General features: G+C 46.4%; 1 protein-coding gene across 1 annotated transcript in view; it reads right to left on the bottom strand.

Annotated features, from left to right (window-relative positions):
* Positions 1-14,529, bottom strand: part of LOC139365908 (fibroblast growth factor receptor-like 1) — a 40,562-nt gene extending 26,033 nt beyond the window's left edge. The window contains exons 1-2 of the mRNA XM_071102968.1: positions 14,449-14,529; positions 885-1,157 (exon numbers count right to left, since the gene is read on the bottom strand). Coding sequence (XP_070959069.1) covers positions 885-1,157; positions 14,449-14,458 — 283 coding nt within the window. The 5' untranslated portion in view covers positions 14,459-14,529. The remainder of the gene's footprint in view (positions 1-884; positions 1,158-14,448) is intronic.
* Positions 14,530-27,321: the final 12,792 nt, after the last annotated feature.

Raw genomic sequence — 27,321 nt, 5'->3', positions numbered from 1 at the left:
TGACGAGTGCTTTGGCAGAGAATGCCCGGTCTACAGTCCCCCAGCAGCCATCCCTCCTCAATCTCAACCAGAAGTATTTCGCAAAAGCTACACTGCCAAAACCCTCTACCCCCCTCTCCAACCACCTTCCAGACAGAGTTCATTCTTTTACCACACAACCTCACACACTGACACACACACGCAACATTAATTTCTCATTGTGTCAGAGGGGGGTGAAACCCCCGACAGTGTGTGTAAAATAATTGAACACTGGATTAAATTACCGGCACTATAAACAAGCACCAGGGTGTAGTGTGACAGGAGCAGCCGGTAAAGAATCCTCCCTTTGTTCTCCTGAGGTTTGATATGAAACCTGACAGAAGAGCTGCTGGGGTTCTGTAATGCTAACAAGTCATAAATTGGCATTGTTACAATGCTCACTTGTACATTTTCATTTTGCATCGGTTACGTAAATGAAACCATATTCTTTTAATAACGCCAGGGCTGCCAGTCATGTCGGTTCTGTCAAATATAATCACATCTAGGGGCTAACGTGGGGCCAGTAGGCCTCCTGCATTACAATCCCTCTTAATGTGCACTGTGAGTGTAGAATCAAGGCTAGGTCACACTACTAGACCAAGGTACCGGGGAAATGTTGTCGTCATTTTATATGGACATGTCTTAGTAACATTTCAGGGAGTACGTCTGATATGGGACAGGTTTGGAGTTATTCAGTTAACTGGCTAAGGTATGAAAGAATATAGAGAGCTACGTATTCATTAAAGGAGTCACAGAGAATTGGAGCATAAGGCATGTGTGTATGTAATGTGTGTTTACATGATGTGTATGAAATGTAAGTGTGTGGACATTGACTAGGGATGAGATCAGACGCTCCTTGGCCCTACCGATGACGATGAGGGTGTAGTTGAGGGCGATGCTTCCGAAGCCATTGGTGACACGGCACATGTACACCCCCGCATCCCCCAGCTCCACCTCTTTGATCTTCAGGCTCTGTTTCAGCACCCGGTAGCGGCTCCAGCCCGGGTGGACGTTACGCCCGTCCTTCACCCACAGAATCAGGGGAGGAGGGTCACCCTCTACGGGGCACGCCAGCCGCACTGTCTGCCCCAACCTCGCTGTCTGGCGCTCCTCCACCTGACGACTCACCCACGGGGGACCTGAGAGAGAGGCAGACAATGATCACATAATTTTTTTCTCTACAGCTTTTTTATTTAAAAAATATCCGAATCAGAATAATCTTTATTCGCCAAGTTCATTTACACATACTCGGTGATACGGTGCTGCTAGTGACAGGCGGGGTACGGTGAACATAGAGTTGTAAGAGAATGAGCAGTGGATAAACAAATATACAGTTTTAGCTACAGTATCAATATACGTCTATCTAAATGCAGAGAGGGGAACAGAGTGCAAATGGAGCATAGTGCAGTTATTTTGTGTGCAGTACACCCTTTGTCACATTGGATCATGATGTCATGGTGTATAATCACAGACACAAATGATAGTTTCTCCTACAGGTACATTGTTTTGTGGATTACTTATTCAGAGGAGTTAGTCGCCAGACCTGGGCATCTGGTAAGACATACTAACGTTCTGCTAATGAAAATAGCTTGCAGTGGACAAGGGCCCATGTTTGAATCATGCTCCAATGGCCTTGATGCTGGACAAGCAGTTCAATTCATACAGCAAAGATTGTCATTGGAATCATAGCATAGTTTCCTTTCATAATTCCCTCGATTTTTCATGACATTTCCAAGTTATTCTATCAATGGGCCTTGCATAGCCTATTTGCTGGTTAAATCATTTAAATTAACTGACTATAATTCCACCATTCAAGAATATTCAGTACTGTATGTTTCATTTGCAGTTTAATTCAAACACGTTGATGTTTTAATGCACCTTGTAAATAAAACACCTTCGTTAATCATATAAAACATTCTATTCATTCTGTTGCTGCTGGCGACACAGGGTCTAATGACTTTGGGCAGGTGTGCCAGATGAACCATGGAAAATAAAATGGAATTAGAGAGGCAGACCAGAGATCTGCTTCCCCCTAACTAACACTAAGCCTGTCTCTGAGTCAACTGCTGTCTGACTCGGTGAGGGGGGCTCTGTGTCAACTTCACTCCACACACATGCAAGCACGCACCCACACGCACACTGTACGTGCCCAGGCCCCCAGACACAGATGTGTAAGAAGGTGTGTATAGAACCGGGTTAGGCTACCCCAAGGGATCTTTCCTATCAGCAAAACAAACCAACTTGGGTACGCCTAAAGTCCACTCAAAAACATAAACCTTCTCAAGAAGAGCGAGGGGCAACTTTGGGGTCTTTTACTCAACTATTTGAGGGGGAATCTCTTTTTTTTAATACGGTCCTTGCGTGCACAAGGTTCTTTTCATCCTGTTCATTCAGAACTCCGAGACTCCCATGAGAGCTCCCTTTCCATTTCCTCTGGCCCTCCTGAGCTGCCTCAGCACTGGGGCCCGGGTGTGTGTGTGTTGGACGGCAGTGGGCCGGGGTGTGTGTGTGTGTGTGTGTTGGACGGCAGTTAGGTGGTGTGTGTGCGTGTTTGTGTGTATGTAAGTGTGTGTGTGTGTGTGTGTGGCGTTGGATGGCACCGCTCATTCATGCCTGGTACTGTCACATCCTGTAGCAGTACCAGCAGCTGCTGTGAGAACTGCCAAGATTATAGGAATCTAAAAACAAACTCCCTCCTCTAAAAAAAGTATCTCTCTCTTTCTCTCTTTTCTCTCTCTTTCTCTCTCTCTCCTCTTTCTCTCTCTGCGCTACACATCTCTGTGGAGGAGTGAAGTGTTTTCACCTGGTGTCTACTGGTTGCCATCCAGGAAAGTGGCAGAAAAAGTAAAGATTGTTTTGGTGCTGGAGTTAAATTACAGCACATTCCATAACGTTAGGCCGAGAGGGTTTCACTGACTGCACCAAGTATGGAATACAATTCCTCCGTCTCCATGAATAGAACATAAAGGTAGACATTAAAGACCTATTCCAGCAGGTTTGAATGTTAACACAGCATTCTCTCGTAAACTGATCCTTACATTGACCATCGCTAATTCACCTCACTGGGAAAAAGGTTGGCTTGAAGACATTCAGACTGTATGTAAGATTTGGCTTAGTATTTGCTGGTTGGTTGGTGTCTGGTTGTCACACAAGTTGGCTCAGAGACTGGCGGATCGGCGTTGAAGTGGCCTGGGGAGCTGAGAGAACGGTGGAGAGGGGCGTTGGGCCGCTCTTGGGTGCTAACAGACACTACACCCCACTGTAGACACACTGAGGCTGGGGAATGGATGGGGGATGGAGGGGTGGACAGACAGAGACTCCTACTACCACTCTGTGAGCCTGACGCACGCACGCACGCACACACACACACAGCTGGGTGCTGAGAGAGATCAGAGACAAGTGCTCTAATGTAACAGGCCTGGGGGGATCGTAGGGCAGGGTGGGAGTGATATGACTGTCTGAGACTTGGTCATGGCCCCCCTAATGTATAGAGAGTGTGTGTGTGTGTGTGTGTGTGTGTGAGAGAAAGAGAGAACCTCCACTAATACACCCACCCAAGACCCATCCTGCAACCTAAGAGGCATTCACCAGATGCTCCGCATGCTCTGCTGAAACCTAATGGTCTGAGCCTAAACCACACGGATAACAACAGTGAACACTATGGAACACAAAGCTTTGACTATCTCATGCTGGAATATACAAGGTCTGAAGTCATTTGTCTTTGGCCTGAAGAGCAGAAACCCAGATCACCAAAATACAGACATTGTCATCCTACAAGAATGACAATGTCTGTATGGTATAGAGGTTTCCCTCTAGGTTACAGGGAGTAGGTAGTCCCATCCACCAAACTACCAGGTGTGAAACAGGGAAGAGACTCAGACTGTTCATTTGGTATAGAGCAGACCTAACCCACTCTATTAAATTAATCAAAAGAGGAGCATTTTACATCTGGTTAGAAATAAATAAGGAAATTGTAAAAAATGTAGCCATGTGTGCTACCTACATCCCCCCAATAGAATCCCCATACATTAACGATGACAGCTTCTCCATCCAAGAGGGGGAGATCAACCACTTCCAGGCCCAGGGACATGTACTAGTCTGTGGCGACCTAAATGCCAGAACTAGACAAGAAACTGACACTGTCATGCCCTCAGACAAACCATCAAACAGGCAAAGTGTCAATACACTAAGATTGAATCGTACTACATAGGTTCTGACTCTCATTAGATGGGGTAGGGCTTGCAAACTATTATGGACTATTATGGACTACAAAGGGAAACCCAGCTGCGAGTTGCCCAGTGACGCGAGCCTACCAGACGAGCTAAATGCCTTTTATGCTCACTTCGAGGCAAGCAAAACTGAAGCATGTATCAGAGCACCGGCTGTTCCGGAAGTTTACGTACACTAAGTTGACTGTGCCTTTAAATAGCTTGGAAAATTCCAGAAAATTATGTCATGGCTTTAGAAGCTTCTGATAGGCTAATTGACATAATTTGAGTCAATTGGAGGTGTAACTGTGGATGTATTTCAAGGCCTACCTTTAAACTCAGTGCCTCTGTTTGACATCATGGGAAAATCAAAAGAAATCAGCCAAGACCTCAGAAACCTCCACAAGTCAGGTTCATCCTTGGGAGCAATTTCCAAATGCCTGAAGGTACCATGTTCATCTGTACAAATAATAGTACGCAAGTATAAATACCGCTCAGGAAAGAGACGTGTTCTGTCTCCTAGAGATGAACATACTTTGGTGCGAAAAGTGCAAATCAATCCCAGAACAACATCAAAGGACCTTGTGAAGATGCTAGAGGAAACAGGTCCAAAAGTATCTATATCCACAGTAAAATGGGTCATTTATCAACATAACCTGAAAGGCCGCTCAGCAAGGATGAAGACACTGCTCCAAAACCGCCATAAAAAAGCCTAACTACGGTTTGCAACTGCACATGGGGACAAAGATCGTATTTTTTGGAGAAATGTCCTCTGGTCTGATGAAACAAAAATAAAACTGTTTGGCCATAATGACCATTGCCATGTTTGGAGGAATGAGGGGGAGGCTTGCAAGCTGAAGAACACCATCCCAACCGTGAATCACGGGGGTGACAGCATCATGTTGTGGGGGTGCTTTGCTGCATGAGGGACTGGTGCACTTCACAAAATAGATGGCATCATGAGGGAGGAAAATTCTGTGGATATATTGAAGCAACATCTCAAGACGCAAATGGGTCTTCCAAATGGACAATGACCCCTAGCGTACTTCCAAAGTTGTGGAAAAATGGCTTAAGGACAAAAAAGTCAAGGTATTGGAGTGTCCATAACAAAGCCCTGACCTCAAGCCTATAGAAAATTTGTGGGCAGAACTGAAAAAGTGTGTGTGAGCAAGGAGGCCTACAAACCTGACTCAGTTACACCAGCTCTGTCAGGAGGAATGGGCCAAAATTCACCCAAATAATTGTGGGAAGCTTGTGAAAGGCTACCCGAATAGTTTGACCCAAGTTAAACAATTTAAAGGCAATGCTACCAAATACTAATTGAGTGTATGTAAACTTCTGACCCACTGGGAATGTGATGAAAGAAATAAAAGCTGAAATAAATAATTCTCTCTACTATTCATCTGACATTTCACATTCTTAAAATAAAGTGGTGATCCTAACTGACCTAAGACAGGGATTTTTTTACTAGGATTAAATGTCAGGAATTGTGCAAAACTGAGTTTAAATGTATTTGGCTATGGTGCACGTAAACTTCCGACTTCAACTGTATATACTAGGCGGTGTCAGAGGAAGGCCCAAAAAATGGTCATACTCCAGTCACCCAAGTCATAGTAAGCATTTCACACCTGTTCTATTCAGTGCAGTGTGGTGTGTGAGAGGAGGGAATGTTGTCTTTTTTTACACATATACATATTTGCCATACTTTTTAAAATGATGTTTCACATAAATTCTGAACCTGTCTAATCACATAGTATCTACAGTTGTAAGTTAAATGTTTTTTTACTGAACGTATTTTTATATTGTTGATTGATTGACTATGGTTTTCCAAATCTCCAGTGCTATATTTATGGCATTTTTTGGGGATAAATGTTGTGATTTTTCAGCCATTCCTGAACCTGTGACCAGGAAGAAGCTCCATAGAGGCAATACCAAAATAATTGATCTAATGATTCTGTCTCTTCATAGCAAAATCTGCAGAGCTGACATGGTTGTTTGCCCCATCCACATAATGTTCTGTTTGCGGCACCAATTTTGTATAATCATTTAAATTGAAAAACTCTTAAGTTTTGAATCAAGTGTTGTTTTGCTTATCAGTTCATAAACCACGTGCCAAGGAATCGGCACATCGAAAATCTCGTCCCAACTATTTTGCAACCTGTATTGTGCCGCGGTCAACATTTTGGTTCTCAAGTAAAACTGATTAAAAAAATGATTTAGGAAAATAATATTGTTGTCAATTTTGATCTTTAATAAAGGGGAAACAAACAATTTTCCTACCTTCTCCCTTCTCCCCTTTCCACTTTTCTCCTCCATTTTTACAGTAAACCTGCAATCAGTTGGTTGTAATTTTGGATAGAGCAAACATTTCCATATACTATATGTTTGGTAACTGCACGTGACATTACTCCACCTATTCTATTCAAAATATCATTAACAAAGATAATTCCTTAAGAAAAATAATCCATAAAGATTTTTTTTCTTTTATCAATTAGTATATTTGAATTGAACCATATTATTTGTTCGGTCTTTTCTGGAGGATGAAACTGCAACCAGCTTTGTATGTGTCACGCCCTGACCTTAGTTATCTATGTTTTCTGTATTATTTTGGTCAGGTCAGGGTGTGACGAGGGTGGGTATACATGTATGTGTTTTTGCCATGTCTAGGGTTTTTGTACGTTTATGGGTTTTTCCTGGTCTAGGGGTTTATATGTCTATGGTTGCCTAGATTGGTTCTAAATCGGAGGCAGCTGTTTATTGTTGTCTCTGATTGGGGACCATATTTAGGTAGCCATATTCCTTGGACAGTTTGTGGGTTATTGTCTATGTGTAGTTGCCTGTTTCAGCACTCGTTGTGTATAGTGTCACGCTCGTTTTTGGTTATTTTGTTTAAGTGTTCTTCGGTAATAAAAGAAGAATGTATTCTAATCACGCTGCGCCTTGGACTCCTCTCTACGACGAACGTGACAGAATAACCCACCAAAAAGGACCAAGCAGCGTGCCAAAGAGGAGTGGACATCTTGGACCTGGAAGAAAGAGGAGTGAGGACATCCTGGACCTGGGAGGTAATGGCAGGGACAAGACCCTGCCAAGGAAGCAGCTGGAGAAAGCACAGGAGGAACGGTGACGATATGAGGGTACACGGCTAGCATGAAATATTTTTACGGGGGGGACACCTGAGGAGATTGGCTGAGTCAGGTAGGAGACCTGAGCCACTCCTCGTACTTACCGTGGGGAGCGTGTAACTGGTCAGGCACCGTGTTATGCAGAGATGCGCATGCTGTCTCCAGTGCGCTATTCTAGCCCGGTGCGCTCTATTCCAGCTCCTCGCATTGGCCGGGCTAGAATGGGCATCCAGACAGGAAGGAGGATGCCTGCACAGCAATCCTGGTCTCCAGTATACCTCTGGACCAGGATAGCCTGCGCCGGCTCTGCGTGCTGTGTCTCCGGTGAGTCAGCACAGCCCAGTGCATCCTGTGCCAGTACCCTGCATTTGGGGCGAAAATAAACATCCAGCCGGGACAGGTTGTGTCAGCTCTACACTCCAGACATCCAGTGCGCCTTCACAGTCCAGTACGTCCTGTGCCTGCTCCCCGCACTCGCCCTGAGGTGTGTGTCCCCAGTCCGGTACCACCAGTGCCGGCACCATGCACCAGGCCTACAGTGCGCCTCGGCAGTCCAGAGCGTCCGGCGACGGTTCACAGACCGGAACCTCCGGCGACGGTTCACAGACCGGAACCTCCGGCGACGGTTCACAGACCGGAACCTCCGGCGACGGTCCACAGACCGGAACATCTGGTGATGATCCACGCAGCGAGGGTCCCCAGACGGGGGCCTACGGCGATGATCCACGGGTCAGTGCTACAAGAGCGGATGGTAGATGCCCACCCGGACCTTCCCCTATAAGTTCAGGTTTGCGGTCGGGAGTCCGCACCTTTGGGGGGGGGGGTATAGTCACGCCCTGACCTTAGTTATCTATGTTTTCTGTATTATTTTGGTCAGGTCAGGGTGTGACGAGGGTTGGTATATTGGTTTTTGTATGTTTTATTTTTTTTGTAGTCTAGGGGTTTGTCTATGGTTGCCTAGATTGGTTCTCAATCATAGGCAGCTGTTTATCGTTGTCTCTGATTGGGGACCATATTTAGGTAGCCATATTCCTTGGATAGTTTGTGGGTTATTGTCTATGTGTAGTTGCCTGTTTCAGCACTCGTTGTTTATAGCTTCACGTTCGTTTTGTTGTTTTTGGTTAGTTTGTTTTAAGTGTTCTTCGTTAATAAAATAATGTATTCTAATCACCCTGCGCCTTGGTCTCTATGACGAACGTGACAGTATGGCTTGTTTTATAAAAGGGCGATATTTTGAAAAGGTTTTCAATTAACTGAAAGTGAGAGGTTGTAATCTGGATAAAGGGGAAAAAGGCCATTTTTGAACAAGGGTTGAGCAATTCTGATTAACCTACTGGAGAACCAGTTTGGGTTTAAGTATAACTTTTGTATGACTGATGCTTTTAGTGAGGTTTAATGCTTTAATATTTAATAATTTTAGCCCCTCGAACTCATATTCATTATATAAATAAGCACATTTTATTTTGTCTGGCTTGCCATTTCAAATAAAGTTACATTTGTTTTTGCACAAATAATTTAAAATACAAATAGTTCTGCATGGCAGGGCAATAAGTAAATAGGTAAACTGGAATATGACTAAAGAATTAATCAGGGTGATTTTTCCACGAATAGTATTTACCTTTCCATGGTGGCAAGATTCTATCTATTTTTGCTAACTTTCTGTATAAAAAAAATTGTAGGTTCTTTTATAGCTCCAGCTGGACTGGGACTCAGCGAGTGACCTGACTGACCACTGGCTCCACAAAGGCAGCTCCTTCCTTCTATAGAGCCCTGCTCCTAGACGCCTGCTTATAGACTCCTGCTCCTAGACCACTTCTCCAGCTCCAAATGATATAAACAGCCTCCCTCCTTATTGAAATCTAAAACAGGGGCTCTGACTGCTGCATCCCACCAAGTCCACTGCTTGCTTTCTGAACTTAAACACACTGCAGGGTGTTCTCTGTCCAATAGCGACAGGGCGGTGTAAGCGTGGAAGGAGCATGGAGTGACGCACACAAACACACACACACAGATGTGTAGTGGCATTGATTTGAAATTAATCTCCTTTCCTCATTTGTCTTGTTAAATGTCATCAAAGTCTTCCCCAGTTGCTTTAATCTAAGTTTAAGGGATCCAGAGACAGACATGTATATGTTGGTTGTTGAGCTGGCGAGCTGAGAACCCTAACTCCAACCATAGATGGGCTTTTGAATGGCAAATACCCTGACAGGCAGACCTCCCAGTACCACGACCTACAGCATACAACAGCATATTATTCCAGACGTAACGGCATCAATAAAAACAAAGGCAATTTCAAATTTATATTTTACATTTACATTTTAGTCATTTAGCATACGCTCTTATCCAGAGCGACTTGCAGTTAGTGCATTAATCTTAAGATAGCTAGGTGGGACAACCACATATCACAGGCATAGAAAGTAAATTTTTCCTCTAGAAAGTAGCTATCAGTAGAGTCAGAGCTAGGGGGGGGATCAAGTGCAATTTTTTGGGGGGGTTGGGGAGTCGAGGTGAGGAGGATTATTTAAAAATACTCTGGAGAGGTAGGGTTTTAGATGTTTTCAGAAGATGGGCAGGGACCCTGCTGTCCTAGCTTCTGGGGGAATCTGGTTCCAACATTGGAGTACCAGGACAGAGAAGAGCTTAGACTGGGTGGGCGGCAGCTGCCCTCCCATAGGGGTGGGAGGGCCAAGGGACCTGAGTTGGCAGAATGGAGTGCTCTGGTTGGGGTGTAGGGTTTGAGCATAGACTAAAGGTAGGGAGGGGAAGTTCCTCTTGCTGTTCCGTAGGTAAGCACCATGGTCTTGTAGTGCAGTTCAGGGGAATCTAATCACAACAGCTGGAACCATCCAAGACATTTAATCTGTGTAAGACAGAGGGAGGACCCCTAACCTATGGATAACCAGGGATCACTGTAAAGCGTCACTGTGCTTGTCCGCTCGTGGCCCACTCTGTTTTAGACATCTTGATAGAGGTTTTTGATTTCAAGGAGGATTTATGGGGAAGGGAGGCCTCCCCAGAACCGCAGCCCCAGAAGAGCTTTGAAGCCGAGGCAGCCGAGGCAGAGTCACGAGGAACAGTGCTGGGCTGGTGTTGTACGGAGAGCTTCAAACAGACCTCGACAGCGCTCTGCCTAGATAAATTATTATGGTAAAATAAGTAGCAGAGCTTTGAGATGAGGGGGAGAGAGAGAGAGAGAGAGAGAGAGAGAGGAAACACTAAAACAGAAATACACTAAGAAAAAAGAAGGAACAGCATGTCAGAAAACAGCTCAATGTGATTGAAGAATCCATAGAATCAAGTCACTTCTGGGAAAATTGGAACACACTAAACAACAAGGCGGTCGTCAGTGAACAGGGAGTAGAGGAGGGGACTAAGCACACACCCCTGAGGGGCCCCAGTGTTGATAGTCAGCGTGGCGGATGTGTTGTTGCCTACCCTCACCACCTGGGGCCGGCCCATCAGGAAGTCCAGGATCCAGTTGCAAAGGGAGGTGTTCAGTCCAAGGGTCCTGAGCTTGGTGATGAGCTTGGAGGGAACAATGTTGTTGAATGCTGAGCTGTAGTCAATGAACAGCATTCTTACATACGTATTCCCTTTGTCCAGGTGGGTGAGGGCAGTGAGTGCAATACAGATTACATCAGCTGTGGATTTGTTGGGACGGTATGCCAATTGGAGTGGGTCCAGGGTGTCTGGGAGAATGGTGTTGATGAAAGCATTTCATGGCTATAGATGTGTGTGCGACTGGGCGATAGTCATTTAGGCAGGTTAACCTGGCATTCTTGGGCACAGGGACTATGGTGGTCTGCTTGAAACAAGTTGGTATTACAGAACGGGTCAAGGATAGGTTGAAAATATCAGTGAAGGCTGGGCCTCCCGAGAGGCGCAGCAGTCTAAGGCACTGCACCGCAATGCTAGAGGTGTCACTACAGACCCGGGTTCGATCCCGGGCTGTATCACAACCGGCCGTGTTCGGGAGTCCACATATGGCCAAGCGTTGTCCGGGTTAAGGGAAGGTTTGGCCGGGGGGCTTTACTTGGCTCATGGCGCTCTAGCGACACCTTGTGGCGGGCCGGGCACCTGCGGGCTGAACTTGGTCGTCAGGTGAACAGTGTTTCCTCCGACATATTGGTGCGGCTTACTTCCGGGTTTAGCGGTCGGATGTTAAGAAGCGCGGTTTTGGTGGGTCATGTTTCAGAGGACGAATGACTCGACCTTAGCCTCCCGAGGCCATTGGGGAGTTGCAGAAATGAGACAATATTGAAATTGGCGAGGAAAAGGGGGTAAATAAATAAAAATAAATACATAATGTCAGTGAAGACACTTGCCAGCTGGTCAGTGAATGCTCTGAGCACTCATCATGGTATTCCGTCTTGAACTGAAATAAGTTCCTGCCAAGGTGCCCTCCATCTTGAGTTTGATCTGTAGCTATTAACTCATTCAGAGAGCAACCCTGCTTATCTCTGTACTCATATCCTGGCATGGCATTGGGGGGCATTAGACCAAACAATGACAGATCTCAGTCTAGTGTGTGGAATTCAGGTTCCTTATCACCGATGAGAGATTACGCAGTTGGAGTCAGAGGAGACAAGAGGAGGGCTTGGTAAACAGAGCTAAGTAAACAATCCCCCTGTTTACCTCTGGTTTACCCCAGTGTTTCTCACTCCCACTCCTCTCAATCAAACACCAACCCAGTCACTCCTCACTAGTAGTAATCAGGCTATTTGTGACGTTAAGGTCCCATATCCACTTCCCATGGGTCTTCTTCAGTCACTCTGATACCTTTCTCATCTCTATTGAGTGACATCTACTTGAATACTTCTTCGATCCTACACTTGGCGAAAAGGGTCAATATCAGGGGATCTATATATTTCCGGATATCTGACATTTTATTTGATAAAATGAGTAGACATGCTCCAGATACGCATGCTCTTAATTTCATATATGGAGCCAGGATATTCTCTGTAATGGGACAGTTTCTACATCTACACATCCGGCTTCTTCACCTGTGGGATGGTCTGAGGCCAGACCAGACAGCTGATTAAAATGTGGTTTTGCACAACCGAAAAATGTCTGCACAACTGTCAGAAACCGTCTCGGGGAAGCTCATCTGCATGCTCGTCGTCCTCAGCAAGGTCTTGACCTGACTGCAGTTTGGCTATTAATCGACTTCAGTGGGCAAATGCTCACCTTTGATGGCTACTGGCATGCTGGAGAAGTGTGCTCTTCACAGATGAATCCCAGTTTCAACTGTACCGGGCAGATGTCAGACACTATGGCGTCGTGTGCACAAGCGGTTTGCTGATGTCAACATTGTGAACAGAGTGCCCCATGGTGACAGTGGGGTTATGGTATAGGCAGGCATAAGCTACCATCAACAAACACAATTAAATTTAATCTATGGCAATTTGAATGCACAGAGATACAGTGACAAGATCCTGAAGCACATTGTCATAACATACATCCGCTGCAATCACCTCATGTTTCAGCATGATAATGCACGGCCCCATGTCGCAAGGATCTGTATGCAATTCCTGGAAGCTGAAAATGTCCCAGTTCTTCCAAGGCCTGCATACTCACCAGACATGTCACCCATTGAGCATGTTTGGGATGCTCTGGTTTGACGTGTACGACAGCGTGTACCAGTTCCCGCTAATGTCCAGCAACTTTGCACAGCCATTCCACAATCTACAGCTTGATTAACTGTCGCACTGCATGAGCCAAATGGTTGTGACTGCTTTTTTTATCCACGCCCCTACCTTATTTTATAAGGTAACATATGACCAACATATGCATATATGTATTCCCAGTAATATGAAATCCATAGGGCCTAAGTCATTTTTTTCAATTGACTGATTTCATAATATCAAGTGTAACTCAGTAAAATCTTTGAAATTGTTGCATGTTGCGTTTATATTTTTGTTCAATGTATATGAAAGCAAGCTTTACTTGAATACTTCCAACACCATCAGGCTTGATTGAGTGAGCTGTTTCGTGTTGCCCGCCTGTATATCTATAAACCTTAATATATTTCATAACATCTTTCTTGGTCAGTAGGTACTGTACCTAACATAACAAAAGGAGGAGGTGTTTTCGACAGTCACTCATATAGATATAGAGGTCTATAGAGCATCCCTGTGGAATGCCTTCAACACCTTGTAGAGTCCATTCCCTGATGAATTGAGACTGTTCTGAGAGAAAAAGGGGGGGGGGGGGTATGCAACTCAATATTAGGATGGTGAATATATATTATTTTAATAGCAGGACACTGTAAAGTCCATTATCCCTCCGAAGAGTATGAATTAGGCTGTTTGAGAAGGTTTGAATCCTAAGCAAGCTGCCTACACATTGTTGGAAGACAGTGGAGGCTGCTGAGGGGAGGACGGATCATTATAATGGCTGGTATATTTGATACCATTCCACCAATTCCGCTCCAGCCATTACCACGAGCCCATCCTCCCCAATTAAGGTGCACACCAACCTCCTGTGTTGGAAGTACATAAGACCAACATAGCTACTGTAGTAGGTCAAAGCTGTGTGCTGGAAAACCTTGGTAGAGTATGGGTGAAATTCCTTTCTTTTTGTCTTCAAACCAATGCTGCCTTTTTAAGTTTTCATGGTTTTTACCCCAGAAGGTGATTATACAACTATCACGTTTCAGGAGAAGACCCAGATGCAGACAGTGTCGAAGTAACAAACGTTTATTACTAGAACGGGGGGCAGGCAAAACGACAGGTCAAGGGCAGGCAGAGGTCAGTAATCCAGATCAGATTCCATAAGGTACAGACATCAGGCAGTCTCGGGATCAGGGCAGGCAGAGGTCAATAATCCAGGGTGGTGTGACAAGGTACAGAACGGCAGGCAGGCTCAGGGTCAGGGCAGGCAGAATGGTCAAAACCGGGAAAACTAGAATACAGGAACTAGAAAAAGACAGGAGCAAGGGGGGAAATGCTAGGCTTGACAAACTAAACAAGCAACAGACAGAACAAAATGTATAAATACACTGGGGGTGGAAGATAGGCGACACCTGGAGAGGGGTGGAGACAAGCACAAAGACAGATGAAACATATCAGGGTGTGACAGTACACCGGGCGTCCTACCTGAACGCATACCTGGTTGACCGGGGTGCCGGCGTTGGAAATCAGCAATGAGGCTTGGGTCCAGGATGTCCCTGGCGGGGACCCAGAACCTCTCCTCCAGGCCATAACTCTCCCAGTAAACAGGTACTGGAATCCCCTGCCCCAAGGTCGAACCTTCAGGAGACGCCTCACCGTGTACTCCGGTTGGACGTCAATGAAACAGGGGAGAGGGGTGGGCGTGGAAACAGGAGAGAAAGGGCTGTGAGACATTAGTTTGATCCTAGACACATGAAAAGTGGGATGTATACAGAGGGTACGGGGCAACAAAAGACGAACAGCAGAGGGGCTAATGATCTTGTAGATGGGGAAAGGGCCGATAAACCGGGGGGAAAGTTTGCGGGATTCCACCCGGAGGGGCAGATCTTGGGTGGACAGCCATATCCTCTGCCCAAGACGATACCGGGGAGCCGGGGTCCGGTGGCGGTCCGCTTGTCGTTGATACCTGGAGGTGGTCTTGAGAAGAGCCGACCGGACTGTCTTCCAGGTACGACAACAGCAGTGGGCAAACATCTGGGCTGAGGGTATGCCGACCTCTTCCTCTTTCTTCAGAAAGAACGGGGGCTGATAACCTAGGGAACACTCAAAGGGTGAGAGACCCATGGCAGAGCAAGGAAGGGTGTTGAAGGGCATATTCGACCCACCCTAGTTGCTGGCTCCATGTGGTGGGGTTGGAGGAGACCAGGTAGCGAAGAGTCATCTCCAGGTCTTGGTTGGCTCGCTCCGACTGGCCATTGGACTGGGGGTGGAACCCGGAGGATAGGCTGGCCGACAACCCAATGAGTGTGAAGAACACCTTCCAGAACAGGGGCGACAACTGAGGACCCCGGTCGGAGACTTTGTCCACTGGGAGTCCATGGATCTGGAAGACATGCTTCACCATGAGATGGTCCATCTCTTCAGCAGAGGGTAGCTTACGTAGAGGATTGAAGTTGGAAGTCCACTACTGTCAGGATGGCGGTGTTGCCATCAGACGGGGGGAGACCCGTGACAAAGTCCAGAGATATGTGAGACCAGGGATGGTGAGGAACAGGCAGAGGTTGAAGGAGACCAGCCGGAGCTTGCCGGGGAGTCTTGTTCTGCGCACAGATCGTGCATGCTGAGATGAATGTGGAGATGTCAGGAACCATGGTAGGCCACCAAAAGCATTGTCACACAAATGCCAGTGTCTGACGGGAGCCTGGACCGAGGAGCGGACAGTGCCAGGAGCAAACATCCGGTTATCTGGGTCCCCCTTGGGTTTGGCTGGGAACTCTGCACCTCACGAACATGCTTCCCTATTCCCCAGCTGAGTGCCGTCAGCAGGCACGAGGTGGGAAGGATGGCCTCTGGTTCCGTGCGTGTAGCCGCGGGGCTATAACGGCGTGACAGCGCATCCAGCTTGACATTCTTGGATCTCGGTCAGTATGAGAGGGAGAAGTTGAACCAGGTGAAAAGCAGGGCCCACCTAGCTTCACTGGAATTGAGACGCTTGGCGGTGCAGAGATATTCCAGGTTCTTGTGGTCTGTCCCCACAATGAACAGATGTTCTGCCCCCTCCAGCCAATACCCTCCACTCCTCCAATGCCATCTTCACCGTGAGAAGCTCACGTTTCCCCACATCGTAGTTCCTCTCCGTGGCGTTGAGGTGATGGCAGAAGAAGGCGCAGGGATGTAACTGGAGGTCCAGGTAAGAACATTGGGACAGTACAGCCCCCTCTCTGACATCCAAAGCATCGGCCTGTGCAGGGAAGCCAGGGTGCTGTAACCCCGGGATAAAGCGGCGATAAAAGTTGACAAATCTCAGGAAATGTTGCAGTTGCATTCTGGACATATGCTGGGGCCAATCCACCACCGCTCTCACCTTCCCGGGATCCATCTGTACACTCCCTGCAGCAATGATGTAACCTAGGAAGGGGATGGTGGAGCAATGGAATTCGTACTTCTCTGCTTGCACAAAAAGCTGGTTCTCCAGGAGGCATTGGGAGAACCTGTCGGATGTGGAGCACGTGTTCTTGGGCAGAGCGGGAGCAAACAAGGAAGTCATCGAAGTAGACAAAGATGAACCGGTTCAACATGTCGCGGAGAACATCATTCAACAGAGCCTAGAATACAGCAGGGGCATTGGTAAGACCAAATGGCATGCCAGATACTCGTAGTGGCCGCTGGCCGTGTTGAAGGCAGTCTTCCACTCGTCCCCTTCCCGTATCCACACCAGGTGGTAGGCATTCTGTAGGTTCAGCTTGGAGAACATGGTGGTCCCCTGGAGCGGCTCGAAGGCCAAGGAGAGGAGTAGTAGCGGGTAGCGGTTCTTCCCTGTGATGTCGTTGTGGCCCAGGTAGTTTATGCACGGGCGCAGGGGAAGCAGAAGGAGGGATGAACCCTGCAGCTAGGGAGTCCTCAGAGAGTACAGTCGTTCCCAGGGTAGAGTGGTGCCTGAGAGAAGGTTGATCCCGCAATCATAGGGTCAGTGTGGCGGAAGCGAAGTGTCCCGGGCCTTACTAAACACCTCCTGGAGGTCCTGGTATTCAGCGATAATGGCGGAGAAGTCATGGGAAACTTTCGAGCCCCCAGGAAGACATCCTGGGGCAGGCTATGCTGACTTCAAGCAATGAGCATGGCAGAATGGGCTCCAGCCCATGATGGCACCAGAAGACCAGTTAATAAGGGGATTGTGTCGCTGGAGCCAAGATAATCCCAATACCACAGGAACCTGAGGAGACTTAATAAGCAGGAATTAGAACATCTCACTGTGGTTCCCTGACACACGTAGGTTGATGGGGGTGGTATTGTGGGTGAACCGGCCTATGAGCGCCTGTCCAGCATTCTAACGTCCATGGAAATGGACGGGCTGAGTGGGGATGTCCAGATCGGATGCCAGGGTAGTGTCCATAAAGCTCTCATCGGCCCCAGAGTTGATGAGTACCCGGAGAGATTGTGACAGGTTCCCCCACAGCAAGATGGCATGAAAAGGAATGCCAGTAAGGAGAGAGGAAAAGTTATCCGTGTGACCCACCAGAGTACTCGCTACTACCGGTGAGCCTGGTCTTTTAGTGGACAGGTGGCCACGAAATGCAATACAGGCAACTCTTCGTGTGAAGCCTGTATAGCCGTTCGGCTGGGGACAGCCTAGCTCTGCCTAATTGCATCGGTTCGGGGAAGAGGTGAATTGGCAGACTTCTGAGACTCTCGGGGGAACTCGGGTAGCCTCAGGTTCTCTCGGCAATAGAGCCGTCGGGGACTTCCAGGATGTCGAGGCGAGGTGGACGCCTTGGGCAGGCGAGTGAAATCGAACCTCCTCTCCTTCCCTTGCTCCCGTAGTCGCCCATCGTTCTGAATGGTCAAGGCGATGAGTGAGTGGAGATCAGTCGGTAGTTTCCGAGCTGCAAACTCGTCCTTTACTTTGTCCGATACTCCGTGCAGGAACATGTCGAACAGCGCTACCGGGTTCCAGGCACTGTCAGCTGCCAACGTGCGGAAATCCACTGCATAGTCTGCCACACTGCGGGAGTCTTGCCGAAGCTGGAGTAACTTCCGGGCAGCCTCTCTCCCGGACAATGGAGCATTGAAAACTTTCTTCACCTCCACGATGAACTCCTCCAGTCTGAAATATACGGCCAACTGCTGTTCCCATAATACTGCCGTAGCCCAGGCGAGAGCACTCCCGGACATCAGCGTGATGAGGTATGCTATCATCTTACAGCGGTCTGAGGGGAAGGAGGAGGGCTGCAGCTCGATGATGAGGGAACACTGAGCGAGAAACGTCCGACACAGGTGCCCGACTCTCCATCGAAGCGTTCCGGGGAGGTAAGCAGGGTTCACGAGAAACCGGGGTGGCGGTGCTGCTAACAGCCGTGTTACTGAGGGGCTGGGAGGGTACCTTCGTGGTAGGCTGACTAACAGGCAACCCGCGGAATTGCTCCAGCAATGTGTCCAACGCTTGGTCATGGCATTCGGCCAAGGTCTGGAACCCTTCCACAAGACCATGAAGCAACTCTTCATGCCTTCCGTTGGTGGCTCCCCCGAGGAGATGGTGTTGCGGAGCTGGTCCGAGTCTGCTGGGTCAGTCATGGCCAGTTCGTACTATCACGTTTAGGGAAGACACAGATGCAGACAGTGTCGAAGTAACAAAAGTTTATTACTAGAACAGGGGCAGGCAAACGACAGGTCAATGGCAGGCAGAGGTCAGATCAGAGTCCATAAGGTACAGAACGGCAGGCAGGCTCAGGGTCAGGGCAGGCAGAATGGTCAAAACCGGGAAAACTAGAAAACAGGAGCAAGGGGAAACCCGTTGGTAGGCTTGAAAAACAAAACAAACAGGCAACAGACAAACAGAGAACACAGGTATAAATACACTGGGGTTAATGGGGGAGATGGTGCGACACCTGGAGGGGGGTGGAAACGAGCACAAAGACAGATGAAACAGATCAGGGTGTGACAACAACATTATAATACAGCAAAACAAAGCAATACATGTAAAGTAAAAGTACACAATAATGACAAATGGCAACAGAAATAATGTTGTTATTAGTATTTATTTAATATTAACAGCTGATTTTCCAGAGGGAATCAAAAAACCAGAAACCCATTTAAGCTAATATGAAGTAAACAGGATTGTTTTTCTCTACCCATGTTCTTAACTGACTTGCCTAGTTAAATAAATAAATACATGTATATATATATATATATATATATATATATATATATAACTATTTACATGAAAATACACTTTAAAGTTTACTGAGGAAAGGCCTTCTACTATATTACATGTAAACAACAGTGAGTTATTACAAAATATACAATTTAGAATCAAACATACATTCATCAGATATAGTAAACTTTGTACATACAATTCAGGGAAAGCCACACTTGCTTTTGAAGAGCCACAGGGTTCTGCAGGCTTTCTTGTTGAAGCCCAGTTCTACCACACCTGATTTTACTATTCAAGGTCTCGATGAACAGCTGAGTAGTAGAATCAGGTTTGGTAGCACTGGGCTTGAACAAAAAAGCCTGCCTAACCCTGTGGCTCAACTTGTCATTAGCCATTTTGGTAACTCCTGATACGTGACAAATGACAAACTGCTGAGAAACATCTGTAAAATACAAAGTCCTTAGACAAGTACAAAACACTTTTAAGAATAATTATTTACAAATCTGACATTGGATAGGTGCTCTAAATCCTTAAGATATAAGTGTCCTTAGAAATGCTCTACACGCTTGTTCAACTCCAGTAAAAGAGCACACATTCCCACATTTATAAATGGCAGTATAAATATGAAAGCAGATGGGAGTACTCACAGATTTGGAACAGAACATACATAAGTGCTACTGATAGTGTGCGATGTACTGTGTGCATACGAATAAGCGTAAGTCGTTTGTCAGCTCCACGTAGGCCGGTTTAACAGATTTCTTAGCTTCTGATAGGAAGCAATGTTTACAACCTGCCAACTTATCGTGTACCGTAGGGATGGCGTGCATGTGACAGATGAGTGCAACGACGTTGTCCTTGAAAGTTTGAGAGATGGTCTCTCCACGTTCTCTCCTCTGTAGTAGCAAGATGAGTGCACTAGTACTAATTGCCACTCAATGAACCCAAAGGTGCTTTTAAGAGACAACTAATACAATAAAATAAGCACACATCGTGCGTGTGCGCATCAGCATGTGTGTCAGGAAAGAGATGTCAAAAACTATACATGACAGAGAATGGTCAAAATATCCCCTCCGCAGACCTTCAAATCTTAGGGCGGTAACTCTAACTATTGCGCTACAAACCCTGTTATAGATATAGCAACTTGACATTTTTTAAATTAACAGTCTGATAACGACAGCACACGTTAGTTCCAAAATGTTTTGTTCATTCACTCAGTACTGATTGATTACTGATTACATAGCTAACCAAGTTAGCAAGCATGGTGTTTTCATTTGACTGGCACAGGTTGCGCAAAACAAGCAATGATTATTATGATCCACACACCTGTTCTGGTGTGTGCATTTATTATAAATTAGCAGAGTGACAGTTTTCCCCAAGTTTGGTGTATCTAACTGGCTATAAAAGCAGCCAAGGACATTTCCTAGCTTATTTGTTTGTGCTCTGGTTACACACAAGTGTCCAGATCAGCAGTTTACACAGATGACTTCAGCCATATGAAAAACATTCCATAGAAAATGATATCTACCTACTAGCTAGCTACCTTCCTTTCCCATCTACTAGGTAGCTGTTACTGTTGAGCAGCAACTGAGTTGCACCTGGTTTAAGAACTCTTTAAAAAAAAAAAATGTTTTATTAATTTTATTTCACTTTATTTAACCAGGTAGGCAAGTTGAGAGCAAGTTCTCATTTCTAATTGCGACCTGGCCAAGATAAAGCAAAGCAGTTCGACACATACAACAACACAGAGTTACACATGGAGTAAAACAAACATACAATCAATAATACAGTAGAAAAAAAGTCGATATACAATGTGAGCAAATGAGGTGAGAAAAGGGAGGTAAAGACAAAAAAAACGCCATGATGGCGAGGTAAATACAATATAGCAAGTAAAACACTGGAATGGTTGATTTGCAGTGGAAGAATGTGCAAAGTAGAAATAATGGGGTGCAAAGGAGCAAAATAAATAAATAAATACAGTTGGTGAAGAGGTAGTTGTTTGGGCTAAATTATAGATGGGCTATGTACAGGTGCAGTAATCTGTGAGCTGCTCTTACAGCTTGTGCTTAAAGCTAGTGAGGGAGATAAGTGTTTCTAGTTTCAGAGAGTTTTGTAGTTCGTTCCAGTCATTGGCAGCAGATAACTGGAAGGAGAGGCGGCCAAAGGAGGAATTGGCTTCGGGGGTGACCAGAGAGATATACCTGCTGGAGCGCGTGCTACAGGTGGGTGCTGCTATGGTGACCAGTGAGCTGAGATAAGGGGAGACTTTAGCTAGAACTTTTAAGAACTCTTGAGATTCTGCAGAAAATATTTTAGCATAGTCAGAAATGCTACAAAAAGGTAGGACATTGTTGGTTTATATTGGGCAGAAATGTGCACGTGAGAGCGGTAAAATTGTGAATTTAATAAAAACCAGGGCATAAAATTTACTTTTTGGTCCAGCAGCCAAAATATTTTATTTTTGCAAAAACACACCAAAAAAAGCGATTAGCATGATTGGTAATGTTTCTAAAACAATACATGTATTACTAATAAGAAGTAATATGGTATATTGTTTCATTTCAAAATATCAAAAATGTCACATGCCCTTTAACGGTGGGAGGTTACGACTGTGGTAATGCAAATCGAGTCACATTTGTGCCTGTGAGACTGTGTCTGACTAGTACTTAGAGGAGTTGTCTTCTCTTCCCTAGCAGTTGAAACTCAAACATAGAAAAATAACCTAGCTTGTGAACCAAAGATTCAGCCGAAGAACATGGCTGACGTTTTACATTCTCCCAACCAATTGTGCAATTTAGATATTCTTTTTGCGTTTTGTGTAACTTATTTTTTAAAACTTATTGTTTACATAATGTTGCTGCTACCGTCTCTTATGACCGAAAATAACTTCTGGACATCAGAAAAGCAATTACTCACTGCAGACTAGAATAAACTTTTTCCTTTAACGAGTCTGACGAGAAGGATATCCTGCTTTCACTGGAACAGGCCCAGATCCATGCCTTTTGCGTGAAGAAAAGACGCCGGAAAAGGGGACACAGATCGGAGATCCTTCTGAGAAGCCGGAGGCTAGCGAGTAAACTCCCAATGCCTTCCATTCTCCTTGCTAATATGCAATCGTTAGAAAATAAAATTGATTACTTACTATTAAGATTATCCTACCAACAGTACATTAAAAACTGTAACATCTTATGTTTCACCGAGACGTGGCTGAAAGAAGAAACAGACAATATAGAGCTGGCGGGATTTTCCATGCACCGGCAGAACAGAGACGCTACCTCTGGTAAGACGAGGGGTGGGGGTGTGTGTCTTTTGTTAATAACGGCTGGTATGCAATGTCCAATATTAAAGAAGTCTTGAGGCAATGCTCGCCTGAGGTAGAGTTCTTCACGATAAACTGTCGAACACACTATCTACCAAGAGAGTTCTCATCTGTATTATTCGTAGCCATCTATTTACCACCACAAAGTGATGCTGGTAAATAAATCCTAGACCACCTTTACTCCACACACAGAGATGTATACATTTGGCAAATCTTACCACAATTCTATCCTCCTGATTCCTGCTTACAAGCAAAAACTAAAGCAGGAAGTACCAGTGACTCGCTCAATACGGAAGTGGTCAGATGACGCAGATTCTACACTACAGGACGGTTTTGCTTGCACAGACTGGAATATGTTCCGGGATTCAATGGCATTGAGGAATACACCACCTCAGTCATCGGCTTCATCAATAAGTGCATTGATGATGTCGTCCCCACAGTGACTGTACATACATATCCCAACCAGAAGCCATGGATTACAGGCAACATCCACATCGAGCTAAAGGCTAGAGCTGCCGCTTTCAAGGAGCGGGAGACTAATCTGGACACTTATAAGAAATCCCTCTATGCCCTCAGACGAACCATCAAACAAGCAAAGCGTCAATACAGGATTAAGATTAAATCCTACTACACCGGCTCTGACCCTCATTGGATGTGGTATGGCTTGAAACTGAAATTTGAAACCTAGCCACAAGCTGCCCAGTGATGCGAGCCTACCAGACAAGCTAAATGCCTTTTATGCTCGCTTCAAGGCAAGCAACACTGAAGCATGCACGAGAGCACCAGCTGTTCTGGATGACTGTGTGATAACGCTCTCGGTAGCCGATTTGAACAAAACCTTTAAACAGGTCAACATTCACAAAGCCGCTGGGCCAGACGGATTACCAGGATGTGTACTCAAAACATGCACGGACCAACGTGCCAAAGGAAGCGAAGGTAACCTGCCTAAATGATTACCGCCCCATGGCACTCACGTTGGTAGCCATGAAGTACTTTGAAAGGCTGGTCGTGGCTCACATCAACAGCATTCTCCCAGACACTCTAGACCCACTTCAATTCGCATACCGCCTGTAACGGTCGTCGTATGAAGGAGAAGAGGAGGACCAATGCGCAGCGTGGTAAGTGTCCATATTTAATAGAACAAACTGAACACGACAAAATACAAAAATAACAAAGTGAAATAACAAACCGAAACAGTTCCATGTGGAGCACACACAGACACAGGAAACAATCACCCACAACTCAAAGGTGAAACCAGGCTACCTAAGTATGGTTCTCAATCAGGGACAACGATTGACAGCTGCCTCTGATTGAGAACCATTCCAGACCAAACACAAAAATCCCAAATTAAGAAAAATGAACATAAACGACCCACCCAACTCACGCCCTGACCATACTAAAACAAAGACATAACAAAAGAACTAAGGTCAGACCGTACCCCCCCCCCCCCCCCCCCCCCCCCCCCAAAGGTGTGGACTCCGGCCGCAAAACCTGAACCTATAGGGGAGGGTCTGGGTGGGTGTCTGTCCGCGTTGGCGGCTCTGGCGCGGGACGTGGACCCCACTCCACCATAGTCTTTGTCTTCCTTTTAACCCGCCTCCGTGGCCTCTTTAAAGCGGCGACCCTCGCCACCGACCTCGGACTGGGGACCCTAGCAATGGGTGCCAAATGGACGGGAGATTCCGGCAGCACCAGACAGGCGGAAGACTCCGGCAGCTCCGGAGTGAAGGGCGGTAACGGCGGCTCTGGCAGCTCCTGACAGACCTGCAGCTCTGGCAGCTCCTGACTGACCGGCAACCCACCCAACTCACGCCCTGACCATACTAAAACAAAGACATAACAAAATAACTAAGATCAGAACGCGACACCGCCCTAACAGATCCACAGATGACGCAATCTCAATCGCACTCCATGCTGCCCTTTCTCACCTGGACTAAAGGAACACCTATGTGAGAATGCCATTCCATACAGCTCAGCGTTCAACACCATAGTGCCCACGAAGCTCATCACAAAGCTAATGACTCTGGGACTAAACACCTCCCTCTGCAACTGGATCCTGGACTTCCTGACAGGCCACCCCCAGGTGGTAAGAGTAGGTAACAACAAGTCTGCCACGCTGATCCTTAACACTGGGCCCCCTCAGGAGTGTGTACCTAGTCCCCTCCTGTATTCCCTGTTCACCCACGACTGAGTGGCCAAACACGACTCCAACACCATCATTAGGTTTGCTGACGACACAACAGTCTGATCATCGACAACGATGAGACGACCTATAGGGAGGAGGTCAGAGAACTGGCAGTGAGGTGCCAGGACAACAACCTCTCCCTCAATGTGAGCAAGACAAAGGAGCTAATTGTGGACTACAGGAAAAGGCGGGACGAACAGGCTGTAGTGGAACGGGTCGAAAGTTTCAAGTTCCTTGGTGTCCATGTAACGGATGTGAAACGGCTAGCTTAGTTAGCGGTGGTGCACGCTAAATAACGTTTAAATCGGTGACGTCACTTGCTCTGAGACCTTGAAGTAGTAGTTCCCCTTGCTCTGCAAGGGCCGCGGCTTTTGTGGAGCGATGGGTAACGATGCTTTGTGGGTGACTGTTGTTGATGTGTGCAGAGGGTCCCTGGTTCGCACCCGGGTATGGGCGAGGGGACGGTCTAAAGTTATACTGTTACATCCACATCACCAATGAACTATCATGGTCCAAACATACCAAGACAGTTGTGAAGAGGGCACGACAAAATATTTTCCCCCTCAGGAGACTGAAAAGATTTGGCATGGGCCCACAGATCCTCAAATGGTTCTACAGCTGCACCATCGAGAGCATCCTGACCGGTTGCATCACCGCCTGGTATGGCAACTGCTCAGCATCTAAGTAAGGCGCTACAGAGGGTAGTGGGAACGGCCCAGTACATCACTGGGGCCAAGCTTCCTGCCATCCAGGACCTATATAATAGGCGGTGTCAGAGGAAAGCCCATAAAATTGTCAGAGACTCCAGTCACCCAAGTTATAGACTGTTTTCTTTGTTACCGCACGGCAAGCGGTACTGGAGCGCCAAGTCTAGGACCAAAAGGCTCCTCAACAGCTTCTACCCCCAAGCCATTAGACTGCTGAACAATTCATAAAACAATTTACATTGAAACCCCCCTCACCCCCACCCTCCTGTACACTGCTGCTACTCTCTGTTTGTTTGTTACCTATGCATAGTCATTTCGCCCCCACCAACATGTACAGATCACCTCAACTAGCCTGTACCTCTGCACACTGACTCAGTAACGGTTCCCCCTGTATATAGCCTCGTTATTGTTATTCTTATTGTGTTACTTTTTATTATTACTTTTTACTTTAGCCTACTTGGTAAATATTTTGTTCTTCTTGAACTGCACTGTTGGTTAAGGGCTTGTAAGTAAGCATTTCACGGTAAAGTCTACACTTGTTGTATTCGGCGCATGTGGCAAATAAAGTTTGATTTAATTTGAAACCATGTAAATAGTCTGTTGGAACAAAATATCAACATTTCACTTCAGTAGACTTTCGTTTCAAGTAAACTAGACCAAGTTTTGTGCCTGTGCGCAGCGCTTCTAAAAATGAATCTTTCACTCAGCTTTTCACAGCCTCCAGCCAGGTAATTTTGCAGCACGAGGTGGAATAGGCTATATAGGATTCGTAGTTCTTTGACTTTGTGCGATTCATTTACCAGCTATGAAACAAAACAACAGAAATACTTTGAAAACAGCTACCGCAGCATTTATTTTACTATGTGCTCATACTTGACTATTTTTATTCACAGATGCGAGTGAAATGCTCGCACTGTGGAGTCCTGACCAAAAATAGAAATACATATCTTACACTGCCTAAATCTACCCGCATCCGGCAGGTGACAGTGTTCATTTTAGGCCCTGATAAAAAACTGTTGTACCTACAAACTTGCGTAGAGGGCAGGTCACTGTTTTCTGGGCTTCCAGCTTCATTTCACTCACTCACTCTTCTTCTTCTACTCCACCGTGTGGATGTAGCTGTGGATGTAAATGCCTAGCAGAGTGTGTGTCTGTCATTCTTTCATTGGCTCCATGTCCATCCATCCACCTCACCCCGCTAGAGCTCATCCAAGCCCCCAGCTGTCTCTCAGACAGACATCATAGAACATCGTCTTGGAATCTTGGAAGAACACTCTCCCCTACCTTAGAAAAGAATACAGAAACCTGGTCATTCCTCAAAAGCAAACCATTTAACATTTCTGGAGGGTGGCCTCGAGTGTCTGCCTCTTTTTAGCTCTGGCATGTTGTTGGAGCAAAGGCTATGCCCGCTCCACCTCCGCTGGTGCAGAAGCTGGAGAGGGCACAAGGCCTGACTGTTGGCCCTGACGCCAGGCCTATGTGGGTAGCTGGGTGTTTGGGTTGGTGTGGGGGCAATGATGTACCCACCTCTGACTCTCCTTTCCATACCACTGGCCCTAACACACTCTCACTGGAGCAGATATAAATGTTAATCTCTTATTTCAGTGTGAATGGAATTCATGTGAGTCACAGGAGGGAGTTTTGGGCACTGGGCGCTCTATGTACACACTATCTGAATCATAGAGGCTCAGATTCCCTAGTTGTGTTGTTTCCCATCAGATTTGGGAACACTGCTCTCCTCTGCTGTGAGGGTAAGACAACCCAACCAACAGCCTTGGCCTGAAGTTACCCAGTGGTGGTGGTATGGGACCCCCATGTATCTGTTCACACACAGGTTGGACCACCAGCAGCTCAGACCACACAAACAGAGCCACAGCTCCACAGGGATTCTGGGTAATGTTGTAGAACGCCGGCCCCGTCACAAATAACGAGCACCTGCTTATTAAGCACAACCCTTTGTGTCAACAGTCCACACCGACAGACAGCTATTATCTCACGC

The sequence above is a fragment of the Oncorhynchus clarkii genome, chromosome 14, assembly GCF_045791955.1.
Source record: "Oncorhynchus clarkii lewisi isolate Uvic-CL-2024 chromosome 14, UVic_Ocla_1.0, whole genome shotgun sequence".
Classification (NCBI taxonomy): Eukaryota; Metazoa; Chordata; class Actinopteri; order Salmoniformes; family Salmonidae; genus Oncorhynchus; species Oncorhynchus clarkii.
Note: the sequence above shows the minus strand (reverse complement) of the source record. Positions and strands in the feature narration are given on the sequence as shown.